The 25,605-nt window shown below is 38.7% G+C and overlaps 4 protein-coding genes across 8 annotated transcripts in view; 3 read left to right on the forward strand and 1 right to left on the reverse strand.

Annotated features, from left to right (window-relative positions):
* usp37 (ubiquitin specific peptidase 37) overlaps positions 1–6,463 on the forward strand; it is a 38,346-nt gene extending 31,883 nt beyond the window's left edge. Inside the window, exons 22-25 of one of the 2 annotated variants that reach the window (XM_084420765.1) lie at positions 482–551; positions 642–780; positions 2,797–2,904; positions 6,096–6,463. In XM_084420765.1, the coding sequence (XP_084276891.1) occupies positions 482–551; positions 642–780; positions 2,797–2,878 (291 nt within the window). In that variant the 3' untranslated portion in view covers positions 2,879–2,904; positions 6,096–6,463. Of the gene's footprint in view, positions 1–481; positions 552–641; positions 781–2,796; positions 3,899–6,095 lie in introns of those variants that run through there. The other variant, XM_084420764.1, reaches the window with a different exon arrangement.
* ybey (ybeY metalloendoribonuclease) lies at positions 3,238–7,488 on the reverse strand. 2 transcript variants are annotated; one of them, XM_084420766.1, is made up of 4 exons: positions 7,090–7,488; positions 6,078–6,209; positions 5,908–5,976; positions 3,238–4,021 (listed from the first exon to the last, which is right to left on the reverse strand). In XM_084420766.1, the coding sequence occupies exons 1-4, from the start codon at positions 7,297–7,299 to the stop codon at positions 3,920–3,922; spliced, it is 513 nt and encodes a 170-aa protein (XP_084276892.1). In that variant the 5' UTR covers positions 7,300–7,488; the 3' UTR covers positions 3,238–3,919. The 2 variants fall into 2 exon arrangements, with proteins under 2 accessions (XP_084276892.1, XP_084276893.1); XM_084420767.1 differs by having other exon boundaries at positions 3,888–4,038; positions 7,090–7,435.
* A 200-nt stretch (positions 7,489–7,688) lies between these two features.
* ndufb3 (NADH:ubiquinone oxidoreductase subunit B3) lies at positions 7,689–10,813 on the forward strand. The gene is made up of 3 exons (XM_084420768.1): positions 7,689–7,770; positions 8,229–8,357; positions 10,527–10,813. Exons 2-3 carry the CDS (start codon positions 8,230–8,232, stop codon positions 10,675–10,677), a joined length of 279 nt encoding a protein of 92 aa, XP_084276894.1. The 5' UTR covers positions 7,689–7,770; position 8,229; the 3' UTR covers positions 10,678–10,813.
* Positions 10,814–12,117: 1,304 nt separating this feature from the next.
* On the forward strand, positions 12,118–24,412 carry cflarb (CASP8 and FADD-like apoptosis regulator b). Of its 3 annotated transcripts, none has more exons than XM_084420769.1 (10): positions 12,118–12,253; positions 13,947–14,247; positions 15,051–15,156; positions 15,249–15,384; positions 16,077–16,141; positions 16,234–16,297; positions 17,308–17,360; positions 18,336–18,405; positions 19,783–20,284; positions 23,092–24,412. In XM_084420769.1, exons 2-10 carry the CDS (start codon positions 13,964–13,966, stop codon positions 23,219–23,221), a joined length of 1,410 nt encoding a protein of 469 aa, XP_084276895.1. In that variant the 5' UTR covers positions 12,118–12,253; positions 13,947–13,963; the 3' UTR covers positions 23,222–24,412. The 3 variants fall into 3 exon arrangements, with proteins under 3 accessions (XP_084276895.1, XP_084276897.1, XP_084276896.1); XM_084420771.1 differs by lacking the exon at positions 12,118–12,253 and adding an exon at positions 13,652–13,678; XM_084420770.1 differs by lacking the exon at positions 12,118–12,253 and having other exon boundaries at positions 13,816–14,247.
* The last annotated feature ends 1,193 nt before the right edge of the window (positions 24,413–25,605 follow it).

The following is a 25,605-nucleotide window of genomic DNA, read 5'->3' on the forward strand; positions in this document are numbered from 1 at the left end:
TTCTATTATCATATAACAATGTTTGTTTACTTCCTGAACCTTTTTTGTACATTCAGTAAATAAAAAGTTTCATTTTTTTGCTAAAAAAGTGCCTAAAATAATGTAATAAATGGCCATAACATGCTTAGGGATTTTTCTACATGTTGATGATTTCATCTGGAAATCTAGAATATCCAAGTATAACTTTCTAAAGGAAAAAAATCCAAACTTCAGGAGGTTCTGTTTGATTTGTCAAAAAAAAAAGAAAAAAATCCATTTCCAGGCAAAATAAATGAACAATTGTGGATTTAAATGAGCTAGATTGAAACTTCAAGTTGTCCTGTTTAAAATGATAACTAAGGCACTTGATGCTGCCTGCTATAATGGGTTAGATACAGGCGAGTCAGGTGACCCAAGCATGTTCTGTGTGTGTGTGTGTGTGTGTGTGTGTGTGTGTGTGTGTGTGTGTGTGTGGTGTTAATGCCTGTGGTTTGTCCTGTAGACTGGAGAGCTGCCCAACTCGTTCCGGCTCATCAGTGTGGTCAGCCACATCGGCAGCAGCTCCTCGTCAGGTACTGCAGGTTCACCCTCGTGTTGCTGCACTGCAGACTGAGTGTGTGTGTGTGTGACCGGCTGCTGTCTGTGTGTGTGTGCTCCTGTAGGGCATTACATCAGTGACGTGTACGACATGAAGAAGCAGTCGTGGCTCACCTACAACGACCTGGACGTCTCGCGCACGCAGGAGTCCACCGTGCAGAGGGACCGCGACCGCAGCGGATACATCTTCTTCTACATGCACAAGTCAGTGTCTTCCGTCACACACACACACACACACCCACGCATGGCATGAACACACTGTCAATAACTGTCATACTAAAATGTGGGAATGCCTGAAACCACACGTACGCAATACTCACATTCTCTTGATGGCCTTATAATAGTTAAGCTTAAATTTATTAACTAAAATCATAAAACAATTTCATTACTTGAAGAACTTTATTTTATTTCAGCAACTTCACTGACATTTCTGATTTGCGCTTTGAGTACTAAAATAACCTAAAAAAACTAACTAAACTAGGGCTGGACGATAAAACGATAACGATAATATAATTTTCAAAGAGTTTTATGAATGTTTGATGATGTTTATGCACCAAAAGCAGAACGAAACTCATTTGAACCGCGTCTCACACACACACCATTTATCCGCTCGGCTCAAAGTTCAAACGGCAGAGCAGCGCTAACTAACTAGCGTATGCGTTCACTCGCTACACAACACACACGTCTCGGTGATTTAAACTAAAGCCAGACGAAACAGCGCTGACGGACAGGAGAAACAGGACACAGTCTGAAGGCCTTCGATCTACAAATCACACTCATTTCCCATGGATTTACTGTAGTAACTCTAACTGCACCACGGTATTGTGGCAGGAATGTGGGATACTCATCAATTTAGGCATGTATTGAATGTATTAAAGGAGTATTGGAATATAATTACAGTATTTTTTGTGCTTAAAGGGATAGTTCACCCAAAAATGAAAATTAGCCCATGATTTCCTCTCCCTCAAGCCATCCTCGGTGTGTATGACTTTCTTCCTTCAGACGAATACAGAGTTATATTAAAAATATCCTGGCTCTTCCAAGCTTTACAATGGCAGTGAGTGGAGGACGAAAGCCCCCAAAAAAGTGCATCATCCATGATAAAAGTAACCCATACGACTCCAGGGGGGTTAATGAAGGCCTTCTGAAGCGAGGCCAGGCGTTTTTGTAAGAGAAATATCCATGTTTAACTTTATTTGCTATAATAACTAGCTGCTATAATAACTAGCTTCTATAATAACTAGCTGCTATAATAACTAGTATCTATAATAACTAGCTGCTATAATAACTAGTATCTATAATAACTAGCTGCTATAATAACTAGCTTCTATAATAACTAGCTGCTATAATAACTAGTATCTATAATAACTAGCTGCTATAATAACTAGTATCTATAATAACTAGCTGCTATAATAACTAGCTGCTATAATAACTAGCTGCTATAATAACTAGCTGCTATAATAACTAGCTGCTATAATAACTAGTATCTATAATAACTAGCTGCTATAATAACTAGCTGCTATAATAACTAGTATCTATAATAACTAGCTGCTATAATAACTAGCTGCTATAATAACTAGCTGCTATAACTGGCTTCTGGCAGACGGCCGGAATAATTTTTGTGGGATAATTTTAATTTTTGGTTGACCTCTTCCTTTAAGCTGTAGCATTTGTGCATTTTTATACTGAATGTATTTAGGCTACTGTTTTTCCATACAAATACCATAGAAAACAGTTACATTTGAGGTCATGTGTGGCTTTAACTGTGGTGATCATGATCTAAATGTCTAATACTATGGAAGAGCAGTGGGGCTTGACATTAACTTATTTCTGCTAAGCAGCCACTGGTTCTTCAGAGTTACTCGCCACTCAGCATTTTTTGCAATTACTAGCAACTCGCCCACAATTTTGACATGGATAGCATGGGGAAAGACTGACAGCAGCCCGATACATTTATTGCCAAATTATGAGATATTAAAAATATCTATATGGCACTTTAAGACACAGATGCAAATTAGCTCATGCTATACTCTTGATGTGCGATACATATTGTCCAGTTTTCGACTGGAATCGTGTGTTTGTACTGTCCCTATTTAAATAAACATCTAAATAAATTAAAGTGTGAAAGGCCCTTTAGGCATAAGCGTTTCCTGTGCAGATGAATGAGTGACTGTGAGTAAGGTGTTTGTATCTGACGTGTGTGTGTGTGTGTGTGTTCAGAGAGGTGTTCGAGGAGCTGTCGGAGCTGGAGAAGGCCGGAGGGAACGGTGACGCCGCACGCACAGTCCTGCAGCCGCTCTAACATCCCATAATGCCCCTGAGCCCAGGGTAAAGCCACAGCCTTCATCAGTGCTACTGAAGACCCCACACACACAACACACACACACACACACTCTCCCTGTGAACGCTGTAGACTTGCAGTTAGATGGATACATGTTCTAGAAACTCATAGAGGAGCAAAATGTTTATGGGGAGCAGCACAGAAAATAAATATATGAATATAGAAAGCATTTTGAGTTTCTCGAAAGGTGCAACTTCAGGATCAAAGAAGTTCCCGCTTAATTTCTTCTTTTGTTTGCCTTTGATATGAGAAGTCCCTCTGGGCAACTTCTTACGCATTAAATATTTGAAGCGTGTTTCTCTATGAAATCTTTTTGTTTCTTCTTCTTCTTCTTCTTCTTTCCCCTCTGCAGATTTCTAGATGGCCTTCCTGGTCTATTGCATACAGAACTTTATTCTTGTACGTGTGTGTGTGTGTGGAACGTTGAAGACGGGGTGTGTGTGTGTTTCTCGTTTGATATGCAGCTGAAAATGTGGTGCAATATTTGCGTTTGCCGGTCGGCTTTTATATGATGCCCTACAGCGATGAGAGATTCGGCTCGTTTATATTCAAGGCTTTACTGATGACTGTTGGTTGTTTTATTCTCATTTTATAAGCGTTGTTCTAACAAGCTCAATGGTATTGATGATGTAGCTTGTCCCTTTTTTAAAGATGGCCTCTCCGACAGACCTTTAGTTGTCCTTCTGTATCGAGCTTTACGTCGTGTGGAGAAGTGTGTGTCTTCAGAGAGAGAAGCTCGAGAGAAACGCTCACACACACACCTTTACTGCATCCCATGTGACTGTGCGTCAGCTGATGTTATTTATTTTAGGATGTTTGTGAGTCTTGTTTCCATGGTAACCACTTTATATTCATGTCCTCTGTTCTGGTCGTCTCGAGGAGATTGTGTTTCTGAAGCAACAGTGCTATAAGCTCTACTTGATTGCTTAGTATTCAGTCTTTGGATTCCTTGAACACGTTTTAAAATAAAAACTGATTTAGAAAAACGAGGGCTGGTGTGTTTCAGAGTGTGTGTGTGTGCGAGCATCTCTTGGTGAGCGGCTGGAGCCGGCGGCCCGTGAGCCTGTTGAACTCGCTGAGGATGTAGCTCTCCTTCTGCTGCATCTGTCCGAAACCAGAGAGAGAACACACTCCTCAGTCACACACACACACTGGCGGATTACGCTCAATCTCACTTATCAAACAATATCTTTAGGAGAACTCAGATTACAGATATGAGACCCTGGATCACAAAACCAGTCACATGTCGCACATCTGTGGCAATTGCCAACACATTGTATGGGTCAAAATTATCAAGTTTTCTTTTATGCCAAAAATCATGAGGATATTAAGATCATGTTCTATGAAGATATTTTGTGCATTTCCTTCTGTAAATATATAAAACATGTATTTGTGTGAGTGAATGCGGCAGAGTCACGAACATGGACAACTTTTAAAGGAGATTTCCTCAATGTTTCGATGTTTTTACACCCTCAGATTCCAGATGTTCAATAGTTGTATCTCAGCAAATATTGTCCTACCCTAACACACCACACATCACTGGAAAGATTAATTTATTCAGCTTTTTCGTGACGTCTAAATCTCAATTTATAAAAAAAATTGACCCATGTGACTGGTTTAGTGGTCCAGGCTCACAGATATAAGGTATCCAAAGTACAAATTACAATGTATTTAATAATATGCATTAAATAAATAATAAATGCAATTCAAGGACTTTTAAAGCACTACTTTTTCTGTTTTCAAGGACAACAATCTGAGATCTCACTTATCAAACAATATCTTTAGGATTTTTTACACTCAAATTACAGATATAAGGGATCCATAAAACAAATGTCAATGTATTAAGGTAAGGGTTAATGCCCGACGATGTGTCCAAAGCCTCCGCCGAAGTCCATTAATGCCTGATAATGGACACCTCGAAGGGTACACCATGGTCACTTAACAAATAACACATTTTTAAAACATTAGTTTATATTTTAAATAATTTTACAATCGAAATCTAAAGTTTTTACAAACAATAACTTGGTTTCCCTGGTTACGCCTGACGGTTTATTTACTAGGTATCCTCTATCACTTTATAATGGACACCCTGCAGCCAATCAGAATCGAGTATTCACCCAGACCATGGTATAATATACATTAAATGCAAAGTTTATAATGGCTATTATTGTTCAATAAATAATATTTTATATTATAATGTTGGTGTACTTCGTGTCGAGAAAAGGTCTGATGGGGGTTTATCAGCAGTGTTCATTCTGCGGGACTGCAATATATATTTATTTTTTGAAAGAATTAAATTTCATATATATATTTAAATAAGTTGAGCACTTTTCAAGTACCTCTTCCTAAATATGCCTGTTTTCCAGGACTTAAATTTCTAAATGTGTAATTGAATTTATTTATTATTAATTGAATAAGATTTTTTTTCTTAAATATTAGCAAAGTTCTAATTAGTCAAACCTAAATGTATTCAGACACCTTCAACATTTCTCACATCATCACTATAGTTTAGAAAAAGGTGCTAATATGAGCAGAACTCAGAGTTATGAACTCAGCTGATATTTGACTGGTTTTGTCCGTCTTCTGTTAGACTGTCTCTCAGAGGAATGATGTTGAATATGTCAGCTGTTAAATTTAACTACACTATTAGATAATACCAGTTTAGCTCAACCAGTGACCCAGCAATGCTTCATTCTGTTCAGTGTGTGTGTGTGTGTGTGTGTGTGTGTGAAAAGAGCATTAGTGATTAAAGAAAACACACTTCAGCAAAACATGATCAGCTCAAAGTGTCCGAATCATTTCTGGTCCACAATGTTTATAAGTGTCACTGTGTGAAGAATGTGTGTGTATAATATGTCACAGTTTACTTTATTTTGCTCTCCTCACTTACATACATTTTCCCCTTCTGACGATCCTAAGTAAATTCCTGATTATCTCACACACACACACACACACACACACACACACACACACACTTAAGTATGTTGTACCTCATTCCAGTCCTCTTCAGTTTCATGTCTGTATCCCAGTAAGTGGCAGATCCCATGAGCTGTGACCACCTGCTCAACACACACACACACAGAGAGAGAGAGAGAGAGAGCAAACCTTGACTGTGTCCGTCTGTGTGTGTATAGAGTGATCAGTAATCGGTGTGTCTTACAGTGAGTGTCTCATGCAGGTCCTGTGACGAGTCTCTGCACTGCTGCATCACACACTCCACCCCGAGGAAGATGTCCCCGAGATTATACTCGTCTCTGTGCAGGACACACGGCATCTTCCCCGGCCTCAGATCCTAAACACACACACACACACACACACACACATCAGCCTTTATCTGTGTGTAACTGCTCAGACATGTAGGGAAGCTCGTTTCCTCAACAATGAAAGTTTTGACTTGAATGTTTATATTTCAGATTTCTGACTTAAGTTGCAAAAGTCAGAATTGCAAGTTATAAGATATATTTTGCAATTGACTTTTTTCCTCTGAATTGTAAGACATAAACTCGCAATTCCAATAAATAAAGAATTGCAAAAGGTCTGAACTGCATAAACGTATTCTGTCTTTTTTCCTCAGATTTGAGAAACTCGCAATTGCAAGAAAAAAAGTTGGAATTTTGCAGTTTATTTTCTCAGACTTGAGATAAATTAACAATTTTGAGTTATAAAGTTCAAATTGTAAGATATGAACTCGCAACTCTCTGAGGGAAAAGTCCAGAACTGAGATATAAACTAAAAGATATAAAAAAAAGCCAGAAGTGTGATGACCTGTTTTGGGTTTGTTTATTATTGTTCCGTGTCGGAAACAGGTTTCTACACACATGGGTTGGTTAACGGTCATGAACTCGCAACTTTGGGGGGAGAAAATCAAAATTGCAAGAAAAAAAAATCGTAATTGTGTCTGTGTGTATCTAACAATTCTGACCCCTCCCCCTCCGAGTTAAGATATAAACTTTAAATTTTGAGTTATAAAGTCTGAATTGAGAGATAAACTCACAAAATTGCCAGTTTTTGTTTGTTTGTTTATTATTATTATTATTATTATTCCGTGTCGGAAACAGGCGTCCGCAGACACGGGCTAGTTAACGGTCAAGCTCTAGTCAGCTGTCAATCACACACATGTACTGTCTGCAGTCGCTGGAGTCAGTGTGAAGAGTGTGTGCGGGCGGCTGCACCTCATAGAAGGGGAAGGCCAGCACGTCGGTGGGCCGGTCCCGGCGCCGGTAGACCCGGTTGATGCGCTGGATCCTGCGGTTGTCCACGCAGATGATGCCCATGTCGAACCGCTGCACGCCGAATATGTGCCTCAGGATCTCCACGTCTTTGCGCATGCGCGCCCGCCTCAGAGGAACCACCGTCTGCAGGTTCCGCAGGACAAGCCCCATACCCAAACTACTGTCAACGCGATCAATAGATGAGTGTGTCAGACGTATGTATTTACTCTACTGCTTACGGACTGGACATATACGTTTCTAAAGTAAACAAATATATATATAAAAAAGACCGGTCATTTCGATACATCTGCCATGTTCCCGACTTTACTCTGTCCATTGATTTGGAAACTGAAAGTGCGCATGCGCCATTCGACTATTCGTACATGTCAAAATAAAAGTTCTGTCATTAAACCGTTGGATATTTTTTTTCTTCTTATGAGTATATACTAAATATTTTAATATGAAATCATTGAAATAACAATTTAGAGTTTTTTTTATATTCATATGTAAAAAATATGGGCTTGTCTTTTTCTTAGTATTTATTTCGCTTGTACTGTGACTTTTACTGTATTCCGGAAGTAGAAACTAGGAACTTCCAACACTGTTTGCGCGTTGGTGTTGGAGGTCACTTTGATTTAAAAGGTAAGTTACGCTGCTATTTAACACACAACAAAATAATGTACACCGATTTATTGTAATTTTAACTTTTACACTAGACAATGTATGTATGTGTTACTGAAAACAGCATCAGGGTCGGTGTTTGTTTGCCAGCTGTCATTGGCTGCTTCGCTTGTGTTGTTTCTGTGTGTATCTGAACACTTCAGTCACTGTTAACACGACTGAACAGCTAAATACAACTTAACGGCTCAGTTGCAATCACAAAATATGAATTTAGCCGCCATACCCCTACACAAAGGCTTTATCCTAAATTTTAACCATACGTTTTTGAATCTTTGATGTTATACAATTGATTCGACTCGTTCGTGAGTGAGTCGAGTCACTTGAACTGGTTCTTTTAGATTAGTGACACACTTGAATATGCAGAATAAGAGTGAGAGATGTTTTATTTCTGCACACTGATAACTGTGAGGTGTCTTCAGTATGGGTGGGGATCATGGACACGGAAAACTGTCGATGCCGGACTACCGGGTGTGGAAGTATGAAGGGACGCCGCTGGAGATGACCCAGCAGAGGCTGGCCCGCAGAGGACTCCGGGACCCCTGGGCTCGGTGAGCTCACACACACACACACACACACACACACACACACACACACACACACACACACACACACACACAGATATATGCGTTCCTCTCGGGGACCTGCAACTCAAGTGATGGCCCGGAGTCGGCTATTACATAGAAATGACTTCTGAGTTTAATAACTGATTTTGAATCATGCTAATGTGCTCAGCTTGCTTTAATACTTCCCATTTGTACTGGCCTTTGCTATTAAGAAAAGTATATGCTTATCTCATCTCATGGGTGAAAACAGGCATCTCTCAACATAAAACTCATTTAAAGGGTTAGTTCACCCAAAAGAGACAATTCTGTCATCCTTTGCTCACCCTGATGTCGTTCCAAACCCGTAAGACTTTTGTTCATCTTCCGAACACAGATGAAGATATTTCTGATGAAATCTGACATTCCTGATCCCTTCATTGACAGCAACGTCATTGCAACTTTCAAGGCCCAGAAAGGTGTTAAAGACATCGTTAAAATAGTCCATGTGACTCCAGTGCTTCAACCTTAATGTTCTGAAGCAGCAAGAATACTTTGTGAGCAAAAAAAAAACCCAAAATAACGGTTTTATTCAACAGCGTCTTCTCTTCTGTGTCAGCATCTGATGCTGTTCACGTAGTAAAGGCAGCGCAGAGCTTCCAGGTGTCTGAACGGCGGCTCACTATTGGCCGTCTCCAGTGACCAGCATCGGCCAATAGCGAGCCGGCGTTCTGATGTAGAACCTGAAGCTCTGCGCTGTGTTTACAGTGTCAACAGTGAAGATGAGCGAAGGGTCTGGAATGACACGAGAGCGAGTCATTAAAGGAGAACTCCGGTCAATTTTAACATTGAGCTCATTTTTTTGTACATTTGGAGTGCTGTCAATACAGAGAACAACGACAAAAATCGGTGTTGCCTACACCGTGTTATCCTCTTTTTAAAATTTGCACCCTGTTGACTTCAATGGGGCAAGTTTTAAACCTGCTTTTAGCCTCTTAACATCCTTGATGTGTCATTACAAGTGCACAGGTCATGTGAGTGATTCCTTCTGAGTGAACGCGGGTGAATCTGACTGCAGTAGATGTGAAAGAAATATATAAAAAATGATGTTTATTCAGCCAGCGCACATACCTGTATTTACATCCTGTTTTCGGTCGAAGTCCACAGTAGTCGATTGTCGAGTTCACGCGCATGATCATAGGTACTAAACTATTAGTAACTCGACAATCGACTACTGTGGACTTCGACCGAAAACAGGATGTAAATACAGGTATGTGCGCTGGCTGAATAAACATCATTTTTTATATATTTCTTTCACATCTACTGCAGTCAGATTCACTCGCGTTCACTCGGAAGGAATCACTCACATGACCTGTGCACTTGTAATGACACATCAAGGATGTTAAGAGGCTAAAAGCAGGTTTAAACATTGCCCCATTGAAGTCAACAGGGTGCACATTTTAAAACGAGGATAACATGGTGTAGGCAACACCGATTTCTGTCGTTGTTCTCTGTACTGACAGCACTCCAAATGTACAAAAAAAATGAGCTCAATGTTAAAATTGACCGGAGTTCTCCTTTAATGACTGACATTTCAGTTTTGGGTGAACTAACCCTTTAACACAGTCGTTATTTCTGTTTTATTCCTAACCACTAATGTTCATTGTTCTAGATCTGACATTGTGGTCTTGCAAAATACAATGAAAATCAATATGTCCACAACTAATCGTGTATGATCTAGTAGTTGATATCTATATAATTTTGAACTGTTGAATGGTGAAAAACGGTTTCCAAAAAAATATTAAGCAGCAGAAACCGATAATAAGCATATATAATAATCAAATCCTCATATTAGACTGATTTGTGAAGGATCATGTGACACTGAAGACTGGAGTAATGATGCTGAACATTCAGCTTTAATCACAGGAATAAATTACACTTTACTATAGAAAATATTAAATTATAATAATATTTCACTGTTTGCAATGTATTTGTGATCAAATAAATGCAGCCTTGGTGAGACTTCTTTCAAAAACATTGTATAAAAATATGAATATTCCTAACTATTGATGGGTTGTATATGCTGCATAAGTCCAGGTCCTAAAAGTTCTCTAAAAGTGACTTGTGTGTGTGTGTGTGTGTGTGTGTGTGTGTGTGTGTGTGTGTGTGTGTGTGCAGGAACGAGGCGTGGAGGTTCACGGGCAGCTTCGGGGTGCCGGTGACCTTCAGAGAGGTGCTCCTGCGGGGCTTCAGGACGGGCTTCGCTGCGTTCGCAGTCGCTCTGGCGGTGGAGTACGCTTTCTTCCCGCCCAAGAAGAGCGAGCACTGATCGTGTGTGTGTGTGTGTGTGTGTGTGTGTGTGTGTGTGTCTGAGGCCTGTCGCTGTTCCTCCATGAAGACTTCAGCTTCTAATGCCTCTGTGTGTTCCCCTTGACCAGTCTGTACAATAAATACAAGTTAAATGATTTGGCCTGAGCCTTTTTTTTTATTTATTTTTATTGGATATTGTAGTAAAACCTTTAGAGCCATCCAAATTTACCTTGAAATGATCCCTCAGAGTAAAATATGATTATGTACAGTAAGTATGAATGCCAGTGTCAGGATATAGATGCTGAAAGCCGTCAGTGCCGTGATTTAAATGTTACTTTTTCTAACACTAATCTAATTTCACTTCCCATAGAATATAGACAAAAGATTGAGGAACTGAATCACGTGACATTCCTACTACTTACATTACTGTGGAATGAGGAAGTGAAACTGTCTCATGTGAGTGAAATACTGAAGGCTGAACCCCTGAGTGATACAACAGGCCGACTACTCACTGTATTAATAAATGTATTAGCTTTAAATGCATCCAAGGTTAAAAAAATAAGCACTTTAATTGTCTCATAATAATGTATTGCATCATCAGCTCTTTCTCTCAGCGGCTGAGAGGATCGGTCTCTCTAAGCCCCGCCTCTCTGAGAGCTTACTCTGCTGTGATTGGTCACTCTAAGCCCCGCCTCTCTGAGAGCTTACTCTGCTGTGATTGGTCACTTGGATCACTTCTTTCTTTTAAGAGACTCCATTCATCTGCACTTTGCAGACCTTTTACATTCACAATCAGCTCTATTACACACTACAGGAAAGGGAATATCCCATAATATTTGAGTCACATGGATGCAAATCTTCGAAGACAATATGAAGTTTTCTGTTATCTGTCTTTTGAAATATGCTGTACAAACTAAAGCATGAATCAAAATGGTCTTATTGTCAATATTGTGGTATTGTGCAGAATAATGCTGGCGATATTGGGAAAGCTAATATTTAGTTTAATGGAGAAATGTGTTTGAAATGCTATGAGAATCACAGCTGATATATCATTTCAATCTGCTGTTAATGTCTTCTTGACAGCTGAACAAGTCTAAGACTAAACTGCATTTAATACTAAAAAAGATACTCCAAACGTTATCAAATATCACACAATATATTTGGAACCAAATGCAAATGCAAACACATCAATAAATGTATTACAACTATGAACTTGTTCAGATATAAAAGCATTATTTTGAATGTTCCTGCCAGTGAAGAGAAATATCAGATCAGATGATCGGGTAATGACAGGTGCTTCAGGGACTTTCCCCAGTTTATGACATTAAAAGGTGAATTTCAACAAGTGGGATGTGTATTTATTCTTAGGTTTAATCAAATAGGCATAGGCTATGTCATCTTCATCTAAATGTAGCCCGCATATGCTTGTCATGACGCAAGTTCCTCATTCAGTTTCCACTGCTTTCCGGAACAATGGTTTCCACACTGAACCAATTCACAATTTCATCATTTCCTCTTTCTAGCTCTTTATCAGCGCTATTAATAATGTGCAGAAGCTCGAGTTCAGTCCAAAGAACAGCTCTGTCTCTGTCGAGGTAAGCTTTACGTCTGATTCTTTTTATCACAGAATATTTTAAGTTATTGACTCAATCTCCACATAAACTCTGAAGCGTTTTATGCGCGCGGTCACACAACCTTTACCACGGCGACCGGGTACAACATCCACAACAGCACTCAGCACTGTTAGTTTTTAGCTAAAAGTGTGACTAAAGTTATTGTTGATATAGTAAAACAGCTGTCATCAAAAAGAATTAGCCATATTGTGATAGAAATCTTGAAGATATTCAGTTACAGTCAAGTCCTTGCTTAAGACCCATAACTATGCAGTGGCTTTCAATTCAAGTTGAGCTTTGATATCTTGACCTTTTTCTAATGTTGATTATTTTGTATTGTTTGTGTAACGTTATATTATCTCTTTGATTTTGGACCTTGTTTGGTCAACTATGGTTGTTTTTAAACGTGCTATATAAATAAATTGAGATTGATATTTAATATACGATTACAGTGCTGTTTTGGCGGAAACAATGGTTACCATGTTATTATTATTATTATTATTATTATTATAGACTAATCGTTTGATGATAGTCATGTTGATTGATGCCATTTGAAGATAAATGTAAAAGAAATATCCCAATATTTACCCTAGTCAAAAAAGTTGATTAATGAAATATATGCTCTTATTACATGGCTTGGTTGAATGCAGAATGTGGTGTGTTATTTCTTGATAACAGACGCTGCGAAGTATAACACACCGTTGCCATGAAAAACAGAGCGTTGCTATGGACGCAGGATTCTAAGCAATACAATCGTTTTTAAATCAGTAAACTCATTTTTAAATCAATATTTTGTGTCAAATTATTGATTTATTTTGGTAGGTAGCCATGTAATAAGCGCTTCGCGTCGGGCTCCTGATCAGCCTGCCGGGGTTGTATTCGCTATAACAACCGCCTCGCTATACATTATCCCTTACTTAATATCATGGTATTATCCTGCAAAAAACAAAAATAAAACCTAGGTTGGCTGGTCTTAACTGGTTTCAGCTAGTCTCCCAGCTTGACCATCTAAGACCAGCCTGGTCAGCTAAAACCATCACTGAATTTACTTAACTTTGTTGCATTATTTTCCTGTTATCACTGTAAAGCTGCCTTGAAACTCTCTGTATTGTAAAAAGCGCTATATAAATAAAGGTGACTTGACTTGACTAAAAAAGTGTCCAAAACCCCTCTAAATCCAGCCTGGGAGACCAGCTAAAACACGCCAACCAGCTTAGGCTGATTTTATCTGCTTTATTTTTTTCAGAAGGGATAACTACCTTTTCAAAGTTTAGCTAATTGTGAAAGTCGCCTCGAGAATGAACCATCTGTCTCACTATAAGCAAAATGCAAAAATATATATGCAAATACTCTAAAACCCTCAATGTCAGTAAATGAACCACACTGAGAGAGGTGTAAAGTCATGAGGTCAGTGTTGGTGCTCCTCAGCGTGGGTTTGCAGCAGAATGTCAAGATGTTTGGTTTAATTTCTTCACTCATTTCATTTCTTTGTTATCTAGTTGATGACTAGTCTATTATTGAGCTATGGTTTAAAGGTCTATTACATTTTCTCTGACTGCCCAAATTGCCTTGTTTTAGCCTGGACGTCTGGGCCTTGTTTGGACGGCTATTAGACGTCTTTTAAACGCAGTATTGCTTGCTGGGAAGGCCTAAAGTGAGTGTTTGTGCTCCTCAGCGTGTGTTTGCAGCAGAATGTCGGGCCTGTCCCACACCATCAGTCAGATCACAGAAGAGCTGAGCACAGACGAGTGCAAGCGTATCTCGTACCTGTGTGGAGATCTGGACCCCGAGCGCTTCTCTGCAGATCCCAGAGGAGCACTACACACACTGTTGAGCCAAACCGGGGTGGACTGTGTGTTCCTGATGGAGCTGGTTCTGAAGATCAAGCGCTACGATCTGCTGAGAGAAGTGCTGAGCACCAGCAAGAGCTCGGTCGAGGGCATGCTGAGGAACCGGCAGGCCGTGCCAGAATACAGGTGAAGCTCTCATTCAAGATGGTGCGCAGAAGAGAGTGTTTTAAAGGGGTGGTTGATCATGATGTCACTTTTCTAACTTTAGTTAGTGTGTAATGTTGCTGTTTGAGCATAAACAACATCTGCAAAGTTACGACGCTCAAAGTTCAAAGCAAAGGGAGATATTTGCTCTTAAAGAAATCACAACAAACGGCTGGTAGAGACTACACCACATTCCTCCCGGGTTAGTGACATCATCAACCCTAGAATTTACATAAACCCCGCCCCCAGGAACACGATTTATAGATTATCAAGACAGAATATGCTAATCAAAGACTTGAAGATACTAGTTAACTCTACATCAGCTACATAATCTCATCAACTAACCATTCAGAAACGTCCTGTTGCTTCTACATGTTGTCACTTCTTCTTTGTCCGACTTCGGTTTGAACATAAAAGGCTAAACGTTTTTGAAATTTTCAGTGCATGTCTGTGTGAGGTAATCTAAGCTGCTAAACACACACACACACACACACACACACACACACACACACACACACACACACACACACACACACACACACACACACAATCTCTTGAAGCTCCGCCCTCTGTGCCGGGAGCAGCAGCTCATTTGCATTTAAAGGGACACACACAAAAACGGTGCGTTTTTGCTCACCCTCAAAAAGTGACAACTTTAACATGCTAATATTTGTAGACTATATTGAGTTTAAACTTCATAAACACACTCTGGGGGCATCAGAGACTTATTTTACATCTTGTGAAAAGTGTCATTATACCATTATAAAAACATTATACTGTTTCAGGTCGCTGATGGCTGAGGTCAGCGAGGACATGGACACAGAGGACCTGAAGTCATTGGCGTTCTTACTCAGAGACACTTTACCAAAGCAAAAACTGGAAAACGTCCAGGTATGTTGTATTTCTGGCGTGGTTCTTCTTCAGCTTTTTGCTATAGTTTTTTTTCATGTGTGGAACTGATATGTATTTGCATCTATTTGCAGAGTTTTTTAGACATTGTAGTGGAGTTGGAGAAACTGGACCAGCTCTCCAGTGAGAAGATGGACTTTATTGAAAGCTGCCTGAGGTCCATTCACAGGACGGATCTGGCCAAGAAGATCAGCCGCTTCCAGCACACAGGTAGGCTGACCAGTGGCTCGCCGTTATTGATGGTTTTTCAGATTTAAAGTGCCACTATTATGCGTTTTTCGGATATTACTTTTCATGTAGTGTGTAATAGAGCTTTTGTGAAATGTCGTTCATGTGGAGAAGACGCTGTTTTCTGCTGCCAAAGCAAGTCCACTGTGATGAGATTGTAAAACCGACGCCATCGTTATATTGTTCGCTGTGTATCGAGAGCTGAGATTCTGTTTGGTTTCCGACCAATCAGAGCAGAGCAGCTCTCAGGGAGGCGGGGTTTAGAGAGACTGAATCCTTTATCAAAGCGTTTCAGACACTGAGAGAAAAGAGCTGATGCTGCAGTGGATATCATGAGAAGATTTTAATTCAAATTAAACTCTTTCTTGAACTGGGATGCATGTAAAGCTTGTAAAAAATTAGGAACTTATAAAATAGCATAATAGGGGCACTTTAATCATATAATAGAGTAAGTAGTCGGCCTGTTGTATCATTCAGGGCTTCAGGCTTTAGGATTTCACTCACATGAGACAGTTTCACTTCCACTTTCACAGTAATGTAGTAGGAATGTCCTGTGATTCATTTCCTCTTTCTTTACGTCAGTAGTTGTCACTAGTATGAATGGGGATTTTAGGGGAAATGTAACTGATTAGATTAGGTTTCCTTTCTATAATAACTGAGAACCGCTCTTTCAGCTGTAGTGACCAATCCAGAAGCGTGTCTTCCAGGGCGTCCTCAACACTTCAGACCGCCATCATCGGTGAGGTTCACTTCGCTCGCTTCGTCTTGCAGAACACACACACTGCTTCACGCTTCAGTTTTAGTCACTCTCTCTGTTCCTGTCATTCACAGCCACACACCTCGTTTGGTTTCTCATCAGTTTCCTGTAATGTGATGCAGACTCGCAAATTCTGTGGTGAGTTCAAGGAAACACCAGTCAAAAATTCAGACAAAACCTCATTCTGTCTCAGGGCTTCGCATTTTCCTGTTATAGTGACGTCACAAAAACCATGAACTGTGAAGTTAAAAAAAGTCACACAAACTATGTTAAGTCTCCAGTCTCCACCCTTTATCTAAAGCAGTTTATATTATCTACACCAGTGGTTCTCAATTCCAGTCCTCGGGACCCACTGCTCTGCACATTTTGTATGTCTCCCTTATTTAACACACCTGAACCAGATCATCAGCTCATTAGGAGAGACTCCATGAACTGAACTGAGTGTGTCAGATAAGAGAGACCTACAAAATGTGCAGAGCAAGGGGTCCCGAGGACTGGAATTGAGAACCACTGATCTACACTATAAAAAAAGAATCATTGAGGAAAAAAGAATCATTGAGGAAAAAAGAATCATTGAGGAAAAAAGAATCATTGAGAGAAAAAAGAATCATTGAGGAAAAAAGAATCATTGAGAGAAAAAAGAATCATTGAAAGAAAAAAGAATCATTGAGAGAAAAAAGAATCATTGAGAGAAAAAAGAATCATTGAGGAAAAAAGAATTATTGAGAGAAAAGAATCATTGAGGAAAAAAGAATCATTGAGAGAAAAAAGAATCATTGAGAAAAAAGAATCACTGAGGAAAAAAGAATCATTGAGAGAAAAGAATCATTAAGGAAAAAAGAATCATTGAGAAAAAAGAATCATTGAGGAAAAAAGAATCATTGAGAGAAAAGAATCATTGAGGAAAAAAGAATCATTGAGAAAAAAGAATCATTGAGGAAAAAAGAATCATTGAGAGAAAAGAATCATTGAGGAAAAAAGAATCATTGAGAAAAAAGAATCATTGAGGAAAAAAGAATCATTGAGAGAAAAGAATCATCGATTCCGTGAATGTTAGAGTTCTTCATGGATGATGCCAATAAAGATCCTTTATTTTTAAGAGTGTGTGACGTAGCATAACACGTGTCTTTTGTAATGTTTTCTTCTAGATAAGCAGACCGCAGTGAAGAAGGAACTGCCGATCTCTAGCTCCGGCTGCCAGGTCACTGTTTTTCCTGCTTTTATGATGTGTATAGCATGATTTTAAAAATTTGTGTTTACATAATATATTTGTGTGTGTGTGTGTACTGTGTGTAATTATTTTAAATACACACACGCATGTATATATTTAAGAAAACAATTTAATAAACAATTAATTCTATAACTTGACCATATGCAAAACAACTTCAAAATACTTCATACAGAGTTCTAGTGTTGTATACAGAAGATTATAAAACGGATAGTTCCAGTCCTTGATTCTGATTGGTTGAGCCGCGTTCGAAGCCGTTGTAAATGACTCAACAGACACACACACACCTGTGACCGCGTTACATTAGTGTTACTGCGCAACTGCCGTTTGTGTTTCTGTGTTGCTGCATGTGTTGCTAGGCGGAGGAATAAATGTGTTATAACGTTTTTTTTTTTTTTTTTAAGTAGCCTGTAGGTTAAAACCAGACCATTCTCAGTAGTAACTGAGTTATGGTCTGGCAAAGCTTCATTAATAACTCATTTCCAAAGGGGCGTCGCTCAAATCCCTCTGGGCGCAATTGGATAGACCTAAAACCAATCAGAGCGATCGTCATCATGTAAAGCCCGCCTCAACGTTTCTGATTGGTGCCGCGATTTGGACAGATTATAAATGGGCTTGAGTGAGCTCTTTGCCAGACTACTTGCAGAGCAAATCTACATTTGCCGGAAGTTTGTCTGGGTTTTCCCAGGCTAGACTTCAAGGGGCTTATTGCTTAAATACATGTTCAGTTTATTAGGGTTATCAGCTTGTAGACTGAAGTACAGTTTTGCATGTAGGATAATATTTTGTTAATTACAGTCACTTTAAATATTTCCAACATAGCAGTACTCACATAGACATTATTTCCCAGTAAGACTTTATGGTGGCAGACTCCTAATATAAGTGCGTGTGTGTGAGAATGAGGGATTGTCGTCATGTGTGTGATGAGTGTGTTCTGATGTCTAACAGGAGGAAGTGTACAGTATGACGGACCCCAGAGGAGTGTGTTTAATCATAGACTGTGTCGGCACTGAAGGAGGTGAGAGAGAATCACTTTCAGAAATCACTCTAATATGATAATTTGATGCTCAAGAAACATTTATGATTATTATCAGTGTTGAAAACAGTCGTGCTGCTTCATATGTGTGTGGAAACTGGGACGCATTTAATTTTTCAGGATTCTTGAATGAATCAAAAGTTCAAAACAACAGCATTGTTTTGAGTTATGAATCTTCTGTAACATTATGAATGTCTTTACTGTCACTTTTGATCATTTTAATGCATCCTTGCTGAATACAAATATTCATCTCTTATTTCTATTGACCCCAATCTTTTGAAAAGTACAGGAAATTCTGTGATTAATCAGTCAGTGTTTTTAATCACTCTGGTAATATTCTTAGGGATGCACCGATATGAACATTTTGGCTGCGATCGATAACCAATAATTCTTTATATTTGAAAGCCGATAACCGATATGTTGGCCGATTCATCTAGATCCAAATTTTTATAGAATTTTTGAGATCCTGATTACAAAAACAAAAGTCTCACCACTAAAGTCCATGTCCCAAACACACAATCATAATGTTCTCATGATTTTATGTCGATATGAAAATATGACAGATTTTCCTTTTTTAAAGTGATTTTGATCATATTTCAAGCAATTCAAAACTATAACGATAAAGATATAGTTCTGAAAATCTTTCTAAATATAAACACCACAGCTATAGCAATAACGCTCAGAGAAACGACATCGATCATGGAAGCACGATTTTTTTCCAGCTGATAAACAATTAAAATCAACGACAGCCAATCAGAATCCACCAGACTTCAAAGAGCTCGAGTAGACGCTAAAACTGCAACATGCTTATAATTAACAGAGCGTTTATCGTACGCACGTGTGGACGCTAATGTGGTTATCCTTATGATTATATTTGTAGTTATCATTCTTGGTGTGAACGGGCCTTTACACACTTAAAAATAAGAGTTTTCACAGTGATATTTTAAAACTGTATCGTCTAAAATAACTAGACGTCACTGAATGTCACTGTGTCAGTGTTTTATCCGCTGACTTTAGCTTTAGCTTCTTTGCACAAAGAACAACATAGTGACGAAACGGGTTTGTCCGCTCAGGGCTCCTGTAGAAACATGTCGATGTAAGCGGACCCGCGGTGTGTGTGTGTAGAGAGAAATGCTCATTCTAAGCTAATAAAAACACAACGGTTCATTAAGTAAGCTCTTTATACACCACTGAACACACAGTTATGTATATGATATTGCATTTCTGTAACAGATCCTCCTAAATATCACACAACGCACCTTTATAGAACCTTTTGTGGAATGAATGTTATTAAAGGTTCTCAACAGAACCATCACTGCCACTCTCAAGGAATCCTAATGACTCCTGTGTCCCTCACAGATGAGCTGGAGCAGACGTTCACGGCGCTGCGCTTCAGTGTGACGGTGCACAGGCTGCTGAGTGTGCGAGAGGTCGTGTCCACGCTGAGGGAAGTGTCCCGTCAGCAGGAGCTCCACAGGGCGGGTGCGTTCGTCTGCTGCATCATCAGCCGGAGCCGCTCCTCACTCCTGCTGGCCACCGACCCGCTCGCTCCGGGACTGAGCCTGGACTCCCTCAGGACACTCTTCAGCTCACACTCCTGCCCCGGCCTGGCCGGCAAGCCCAAGCTCTTCTTCATCCAGAGCTACGAGGTGTGTGAGGAGTGTGGGGTGTGTGTGGGGCAGGGGGACGACGAGCTGGAGACCGACGGGCCGGTGTCCTCGTGCCGGTCCCGGACGGTCCCGGTGGACGCCGATGTCTTCTGGAGCCACTGCTGGACTGATGGACACCAGCTGGAGACGCCCAACCACCGGTCCGTGTACCTGCAGGCCCTCAGAGCCTCCCTGACCGGAGCGCAGAAGAGGTGAGGCGCTCTTATTTACGGGGCTGTGATGAGATCTCGCTGTATTAAAACGTGCCGATACTTCCTGTGGAGTACGCAGTAAAAAAGCATCTGCTGTAAAGTGTAACAACAACAATCACCAGGCCGTTGGCGCCCTCTGCAGGCATGTGTTATAATACATAATGTGCATAAATTGAATAGGATTACATAATTAATAAGGACAGAAGAGGTGATGCCCCTCTTTACAAGATGTAAAATAAGTCTCTGTTGTCCCCAGAGTGTGTATGTGAAGTTTTAGATACATTTGTCCCTTTTTGAGGGTCAGTAAAGATGCGTCGTTTCGTGTGTGTCCCTTTAAATGCAAATGAGCTGCTGCTCCCAGCACAGAGGGCGGAGCTTCAAGAGCTTGTGTGTGGGTTTGAGAGGTGGCGCCCCGACAAATCACGCGAGAAGCACGACGTCACATACATCAACAACATATGAAGCCGCCTCTATGGAAGACACTAGCACGCATTTCAGACGTGAATCATGGCAGAGTCGACGAAGAAAACGAAGAAAGCGCGGTCAGAAGAGTCAAGGAGAAGAAAACAAGAACTGACCGCGTGAGGAATATAGGGTAAACGGGGGAGGGGATCAGGCCGTGAGGGCAGAGACGGCTCTGCGTGAGTGTGTTTACCACAGTAACGTTAAATACAAGTAGTACACAGCGACTCTAGTGTGCCTTTAAGCGTTGTAACTTTGCAGATGTTGTTTATGCTCAAACAGCAACATTACACACTAACTAAAGATAGAAAAGTGAAATCATAATCAGCCACCCCTTTAAAACGTGGTGATGTTTCCTGTTGAGGTGAAGGGGTTTGTGGCTAAACTTCTCTTCAGCGTGAGAATCGGGCAGTTGACCCTGTTCTCACGCTCATATATATATATATATATATGCGCAGTGACATAGTTAATCTGATTCATTTCTTTAAAATGTATTAGCCAAATTGGCTGGTGAGTGAAAAAGTTCATTTCAAACCTGCATGTGTTATAATACATAATGTACATAATTTGAATAGGATTACATTATTGTTCAATTAAACCATATGATTAATTGCTTTTCATACTTTATTTGATTAAATAAAGCAAAAAAAAAAAGATCTGCACTCTAAAAATACTTTATATGTTACAAACAGGAGATTAAGAAACGTTTCAGCTCTTTGCCTTCGTCACTGTGACAACTTCACTTATTCTTCATAATTTTATAATTAAACAATCATAATAATCAGACCACAGACTCCAGTTTAACTCCAGTAATGGGAACGATAACACATCAGGCAAGAATTACGTCCTTGATCTGGTCCAATTATTATTGCCTCATTGTATGTATTTTAAGTCATTTTAAAGGCTATTGTTCACTTAGGTCTATTTTTATTACCACAAAAAATATCAGATTACTTCATTAATCGTCAAAATAATTGACAGATTACTCGATTTCCACAATAATCATTAGTGACAGCCCTAGATTAGATAAAACATTTCAAAAGCACCGGCATTGTTTTGCATTTTATGACTTTCAGTTAGAATATTTTTGCAGTCATATATTTCATCATTGAAGATTTCATTAAAGAAGTAGTGTTAAACTATCGTGTCTCGTCTCGTGGGGAGAGAGTTCACTATTACACTCTACAGCAGACATTGTAGATCACATGTTTCTGCATGTCAATATTCACTATTATTCCGTATTATTACATGGCTTGGTTGAATTCTAATGTAGAATGTGGTGTGTTATTTCTTGATAACAGACGCTGCGAAGTATAACACACCGTTGCCATGAAAAACAGAGCGTTGCTATGGACGCGGAACAGACTATTTTCTTTAGCGGAAGCAATACAATCGTTTTTAAATCAATAAACTCCTTTTTAAATCAATATTTTGTGTCAAATTATTGATTTATTTTGTAGGTAGCCATGTAATAAGCGGGATAATGTATAGCGAGGCGGTTGTTATAGCGAATACAACCCCTTCAGGCTGATCAAGAGTCCTCCGCTTCGCGTCGGGGTCCCGTTCAGCCTGTCGGGGTTGTTATTCTCTATAACAACCGCCTCGCTATACATTATCCCTTACTTATTACTCTTACATTCTGAGAGTTCATTCGGACATGAAGGAAGTTTAATATATTGTTCTTTCAATACAATATTTTCATTTTAGTTTTTATATTTATTACTATTAGTTTTTACATGTAAATGTTTTCATTTTCCGTCTGTTTATTGTCATGCTGTGTGCTTATATTTCCGGTAATGCGGTCACGATGCAAAGCATTGCTTTTCTAATAATTCAACGGCCTGGAGTTAATTATTCTGGTTACCTCAAACATTGTTCACATATTTTATTTCAAGACATTTGTCAGGTTTTTGTTTTTAAAACTCACTTCTGTGGGTGTAAGACAGTCTTTTAAAGGGATACTTCACTTTAAAATGAAAATTCTGTCATCATTTACTCACCCTCAAGTTGTTTCAAACCTGTATGAATTTCTTTCTTCTGCTGCACAGAAAGATAGATATTGTGAAGAATGTCAGTAACCAAACAGTTAACTGGAACCATTGACTTCCATAGTAGGAAAAAAAAAGTACTATGGAAGTCAATGGTTCCAGTTAACTGTTTGGTTACTGACATTCTTCAAAATATCTTCCTATGTTTTCAGCAGAAGAAAGAAATTCATACAGGTTTGAAACAACTTGAGGGTGAGTAAATGATGACAGCATTTTCATTTTAAAGTGAAGTATCCCTTTAAGCTTTAATGTAATGTAAGTATTCGGCTAGTAATTGTTGTTTTTGTCTGATTTCAGGAGGACTCATTTGGTGGACATGCACATGGCGGTGAATCGTGCCGTTTATGAACACAACCGCAAATCTGCTGAATCATCATACGTGATAAATCTGAGACACACTCTCAGGAAGAATCTGTATCTGTCATGAACCCTTACGTTTAAGTGAAGGTCGATGATAATGCCTGAACATCTGATGTTTGAATAATGATTATCATCATAATGATGTTGATATGAATTTTATAAATTAAGATTTGCAGTGTTTCAGTGAATAGTACTGTAATACACTGTAGTTTCCTATATTGTCCACATGTGGGCAGTGTCGTCCAGTTGTTAACACTTGTTAACTTTTTTTTAACATTTTCTTAGTGTTATTAAGACCAATCAGTTGAGATGTTTTAAATTGTTAAAATTATCAATTATTTGTCTGAATTGGTAAACCTCCAAACAGTAATGAACTATTTAAACACTGATCAGAAAACTGTATTACTCATGATCAAAATTTCACCATTTATGACCATAAAGGGAGACCTGCGATTTTATTACTTTTTAGATGTGAATGTTTACATTCTTATATATTGCTATTATATAAGATGGCAATATTTTAGTAGTGTTATTTATTGTCAGAAAGGAAATATACCAACTTTTACTGCGTTATCAACAACACAAATCCAGTACGTTTGTGGTTAAGATGTAAACTGTATCAGTAGGGGATGATCTTTAATATTCAACCCTGTTACCATCATAAACTCTGTCATAATTACATTGTTAAGATGTAAACTGTGTCAGTAGAGGGTGATCTTTAATATTCAACCCTATTACCATCATAAACTCTGTCATAATTACATGGTTAAGATGTAAACTGTGTCAGTAAAGGATGATCTTTAATATTTAACCCTGTTACCATCATAAACTCTGTCATAATTACATTGTTAAGATGTAAACTGTGTCAGTAGAGGATGATCTTTAATATTTAACCCTGTTACCATCATAAACTCTGTCATAATTACATTGTTAAGATGTAAACTGTGTCAGTAGAGGATGATCTTTAATATTTAACCCTGTTACCATCATAAACTCTCTCATAATTACATAGTTAAGATGTAAACTGTGTCAGTAGAGGATGATCTTTAATATTTAACCCTGTTACCATCATAAACTCTGTCATAATTACATTGTTAAGATGTAAACTGTGTCAGTAGAGGATGATCTTTAATATTTAACCCTGTTACCATCATAAACTCTCTCATAATTACATTGTTAAGATGTAAACTGTGTCAGTAGAGGATGAGCTTTAATATTCAACCCTGTTACCATAATAAACCCTGTCATAATTACATGGTTAAGGTGTAAACTGTGTCAGTAGGGGATGATCTTTAATATTCAATCCTGTCACCATCATAAACTCTGTCATAATTACATGGTTAAGGTGTAAACTGTATCAGTAGAGGATGATCTTTAATATTCAACCCTGTTACCATCATAAACTCTGTCATAATTACATTAAGATGTAAACTGTGTCAGTAGAGGATGATCTTTAATATTCAATCCTGTTACCATCATAAACTCTGTCATAATTACATTAAGATGTAAACTGTGTCAGTAGGGGATGATCTTTAATATTCAACCCTGTTACCATCATAAACTCTGTCATAATTACATTAAGATGTAAACTGTATCAGTAGAGGATGATCTTTAATATTCAACCCTGTTACCATCAAAAACTCTGTCATAATTACATTAAGATGTAAACTGTGTCAGTAAGGGATGATCTTTAATATTCAACCCTGTTACCATCATAAACTCTGTCATAATTATATTAAGATGTAAACTGTGTCAGTAGAGGATGATCTTTAATATTCAATCCTGTTACCATCATAAACTCTCATAATTACATAGTTAAGGTGTAAACTGTAGAGGATTATCTTTAATATTCAACCCTGTCACCATCATAAACTCTACCATAATTACATGGTTAAGATGTAAACTGTGTCAGTAGAGGATTATCTTTAATATTTAACCCTGTTACCATTATAAACTGTCATAATTACATGGTTAAGGTGTAAACTGTGTCAGTAGGGGATGATCTTTAATATTCAATCCTGTCACCATCATAAACTATCATAATTACATTGTTAAGATGTAAACTGTCAGTAGAGGATGATCATTAATATTCAATCCTGTCACCATCATAAACTCTATCATAATTACATTGTTAAGATGTAAACTGTGTCAGTAGGGGATGATCTTTAATATTCAACCCTGTTACCATCATAAACTCTGTTATAATTACATGGTTAAGATGTAAACTGTGTCAGTAGGGGAAGATCTTTAATATTCAACCCTGTTACCATCATAAACTCTGTTATAATTACATAGTTAAGATGTAAACTGTGTCAGTAGGGGATGATCTTTAATATTCAACCCTGTTACCATCATAAATTCTGTTATAATTACATGGTTAAGATGTAAACTGTGTCAGTAGGGGATGATCTTAATATTCAATCCTGTTACCATCATAAACTCTATCATAAT

This window comes from Rutilus rutilus (assembly GCF_951802725.1).
Source record: "Rutilus rutilus genome assembly, chromosome: 10".
Lineage (NCBI taxonomy): Eukaryota > Metazoa > Chordata > Actinopteri > Cypriniformes > Leuciscidae > Rutilus > Rutilus rutilus.

Excerpts from the sequence above, each read along its gene's own strand:
- ybey (XM_084420767.1), bottom strand. The coding sequence starts at position 7,299 with ATGGGGCTTGTCCTGCGGAACCTGCAGACGGTGGTTCCTCTGAGGCGG. Across the intron at positions 5,977-6,077 it reads ACCTGCATGAGACACTCACT|GTGGTCACAGCTCATGGGAT; the intron begins GTAAGACACACC and ends TGTGTTGAGCAG. Across the intron at positions 4,039-5,907 it reads CTGAAGAGGACTGGAATGAG|TCTCTGGTTTCGGACAGATG; the intron begins GTACAACATACT and ends GAGTGTGTTCTC.
- ndufb3 (XM_084420768.1), top strand. The coding sequence starts at position 8,230 with ATGGGTGGGGATCATGGACACGGAAAACTGTCGATGCCGGACTACCGG. Across the intron at positions 8,358-10,526 it reads CTCCGGGACCCCTGGGCTCG|GAACGAGGCGTGGAGGTTCA; the intron begins GTGAGCTCACAC and ends GTGTGTGTGCAG.
- cflarb (XM_084420769.1), top strand. The coding sequence starts at position 13,964 with ATGTCGGGCCTGTCCCACACCATCAGTCAGATCACAGAAGAGCTGAGC. Across the intron at positions 15,385-16,076 it reads CAGCCGCTTCCAGCACACAG|CTGTAGTGACCAATCCAGAA; the intron begins GTAGGCTGACCA and ends CCGCTCTTTCAG. Across the intron at positions 16,142-16,233 it reads ACTTCAGACCGCCATCATCG|CCACACACCTCGTTTGGTTT; the intron begins GTGAGGTTCACT and ends TGTCATTCACAG.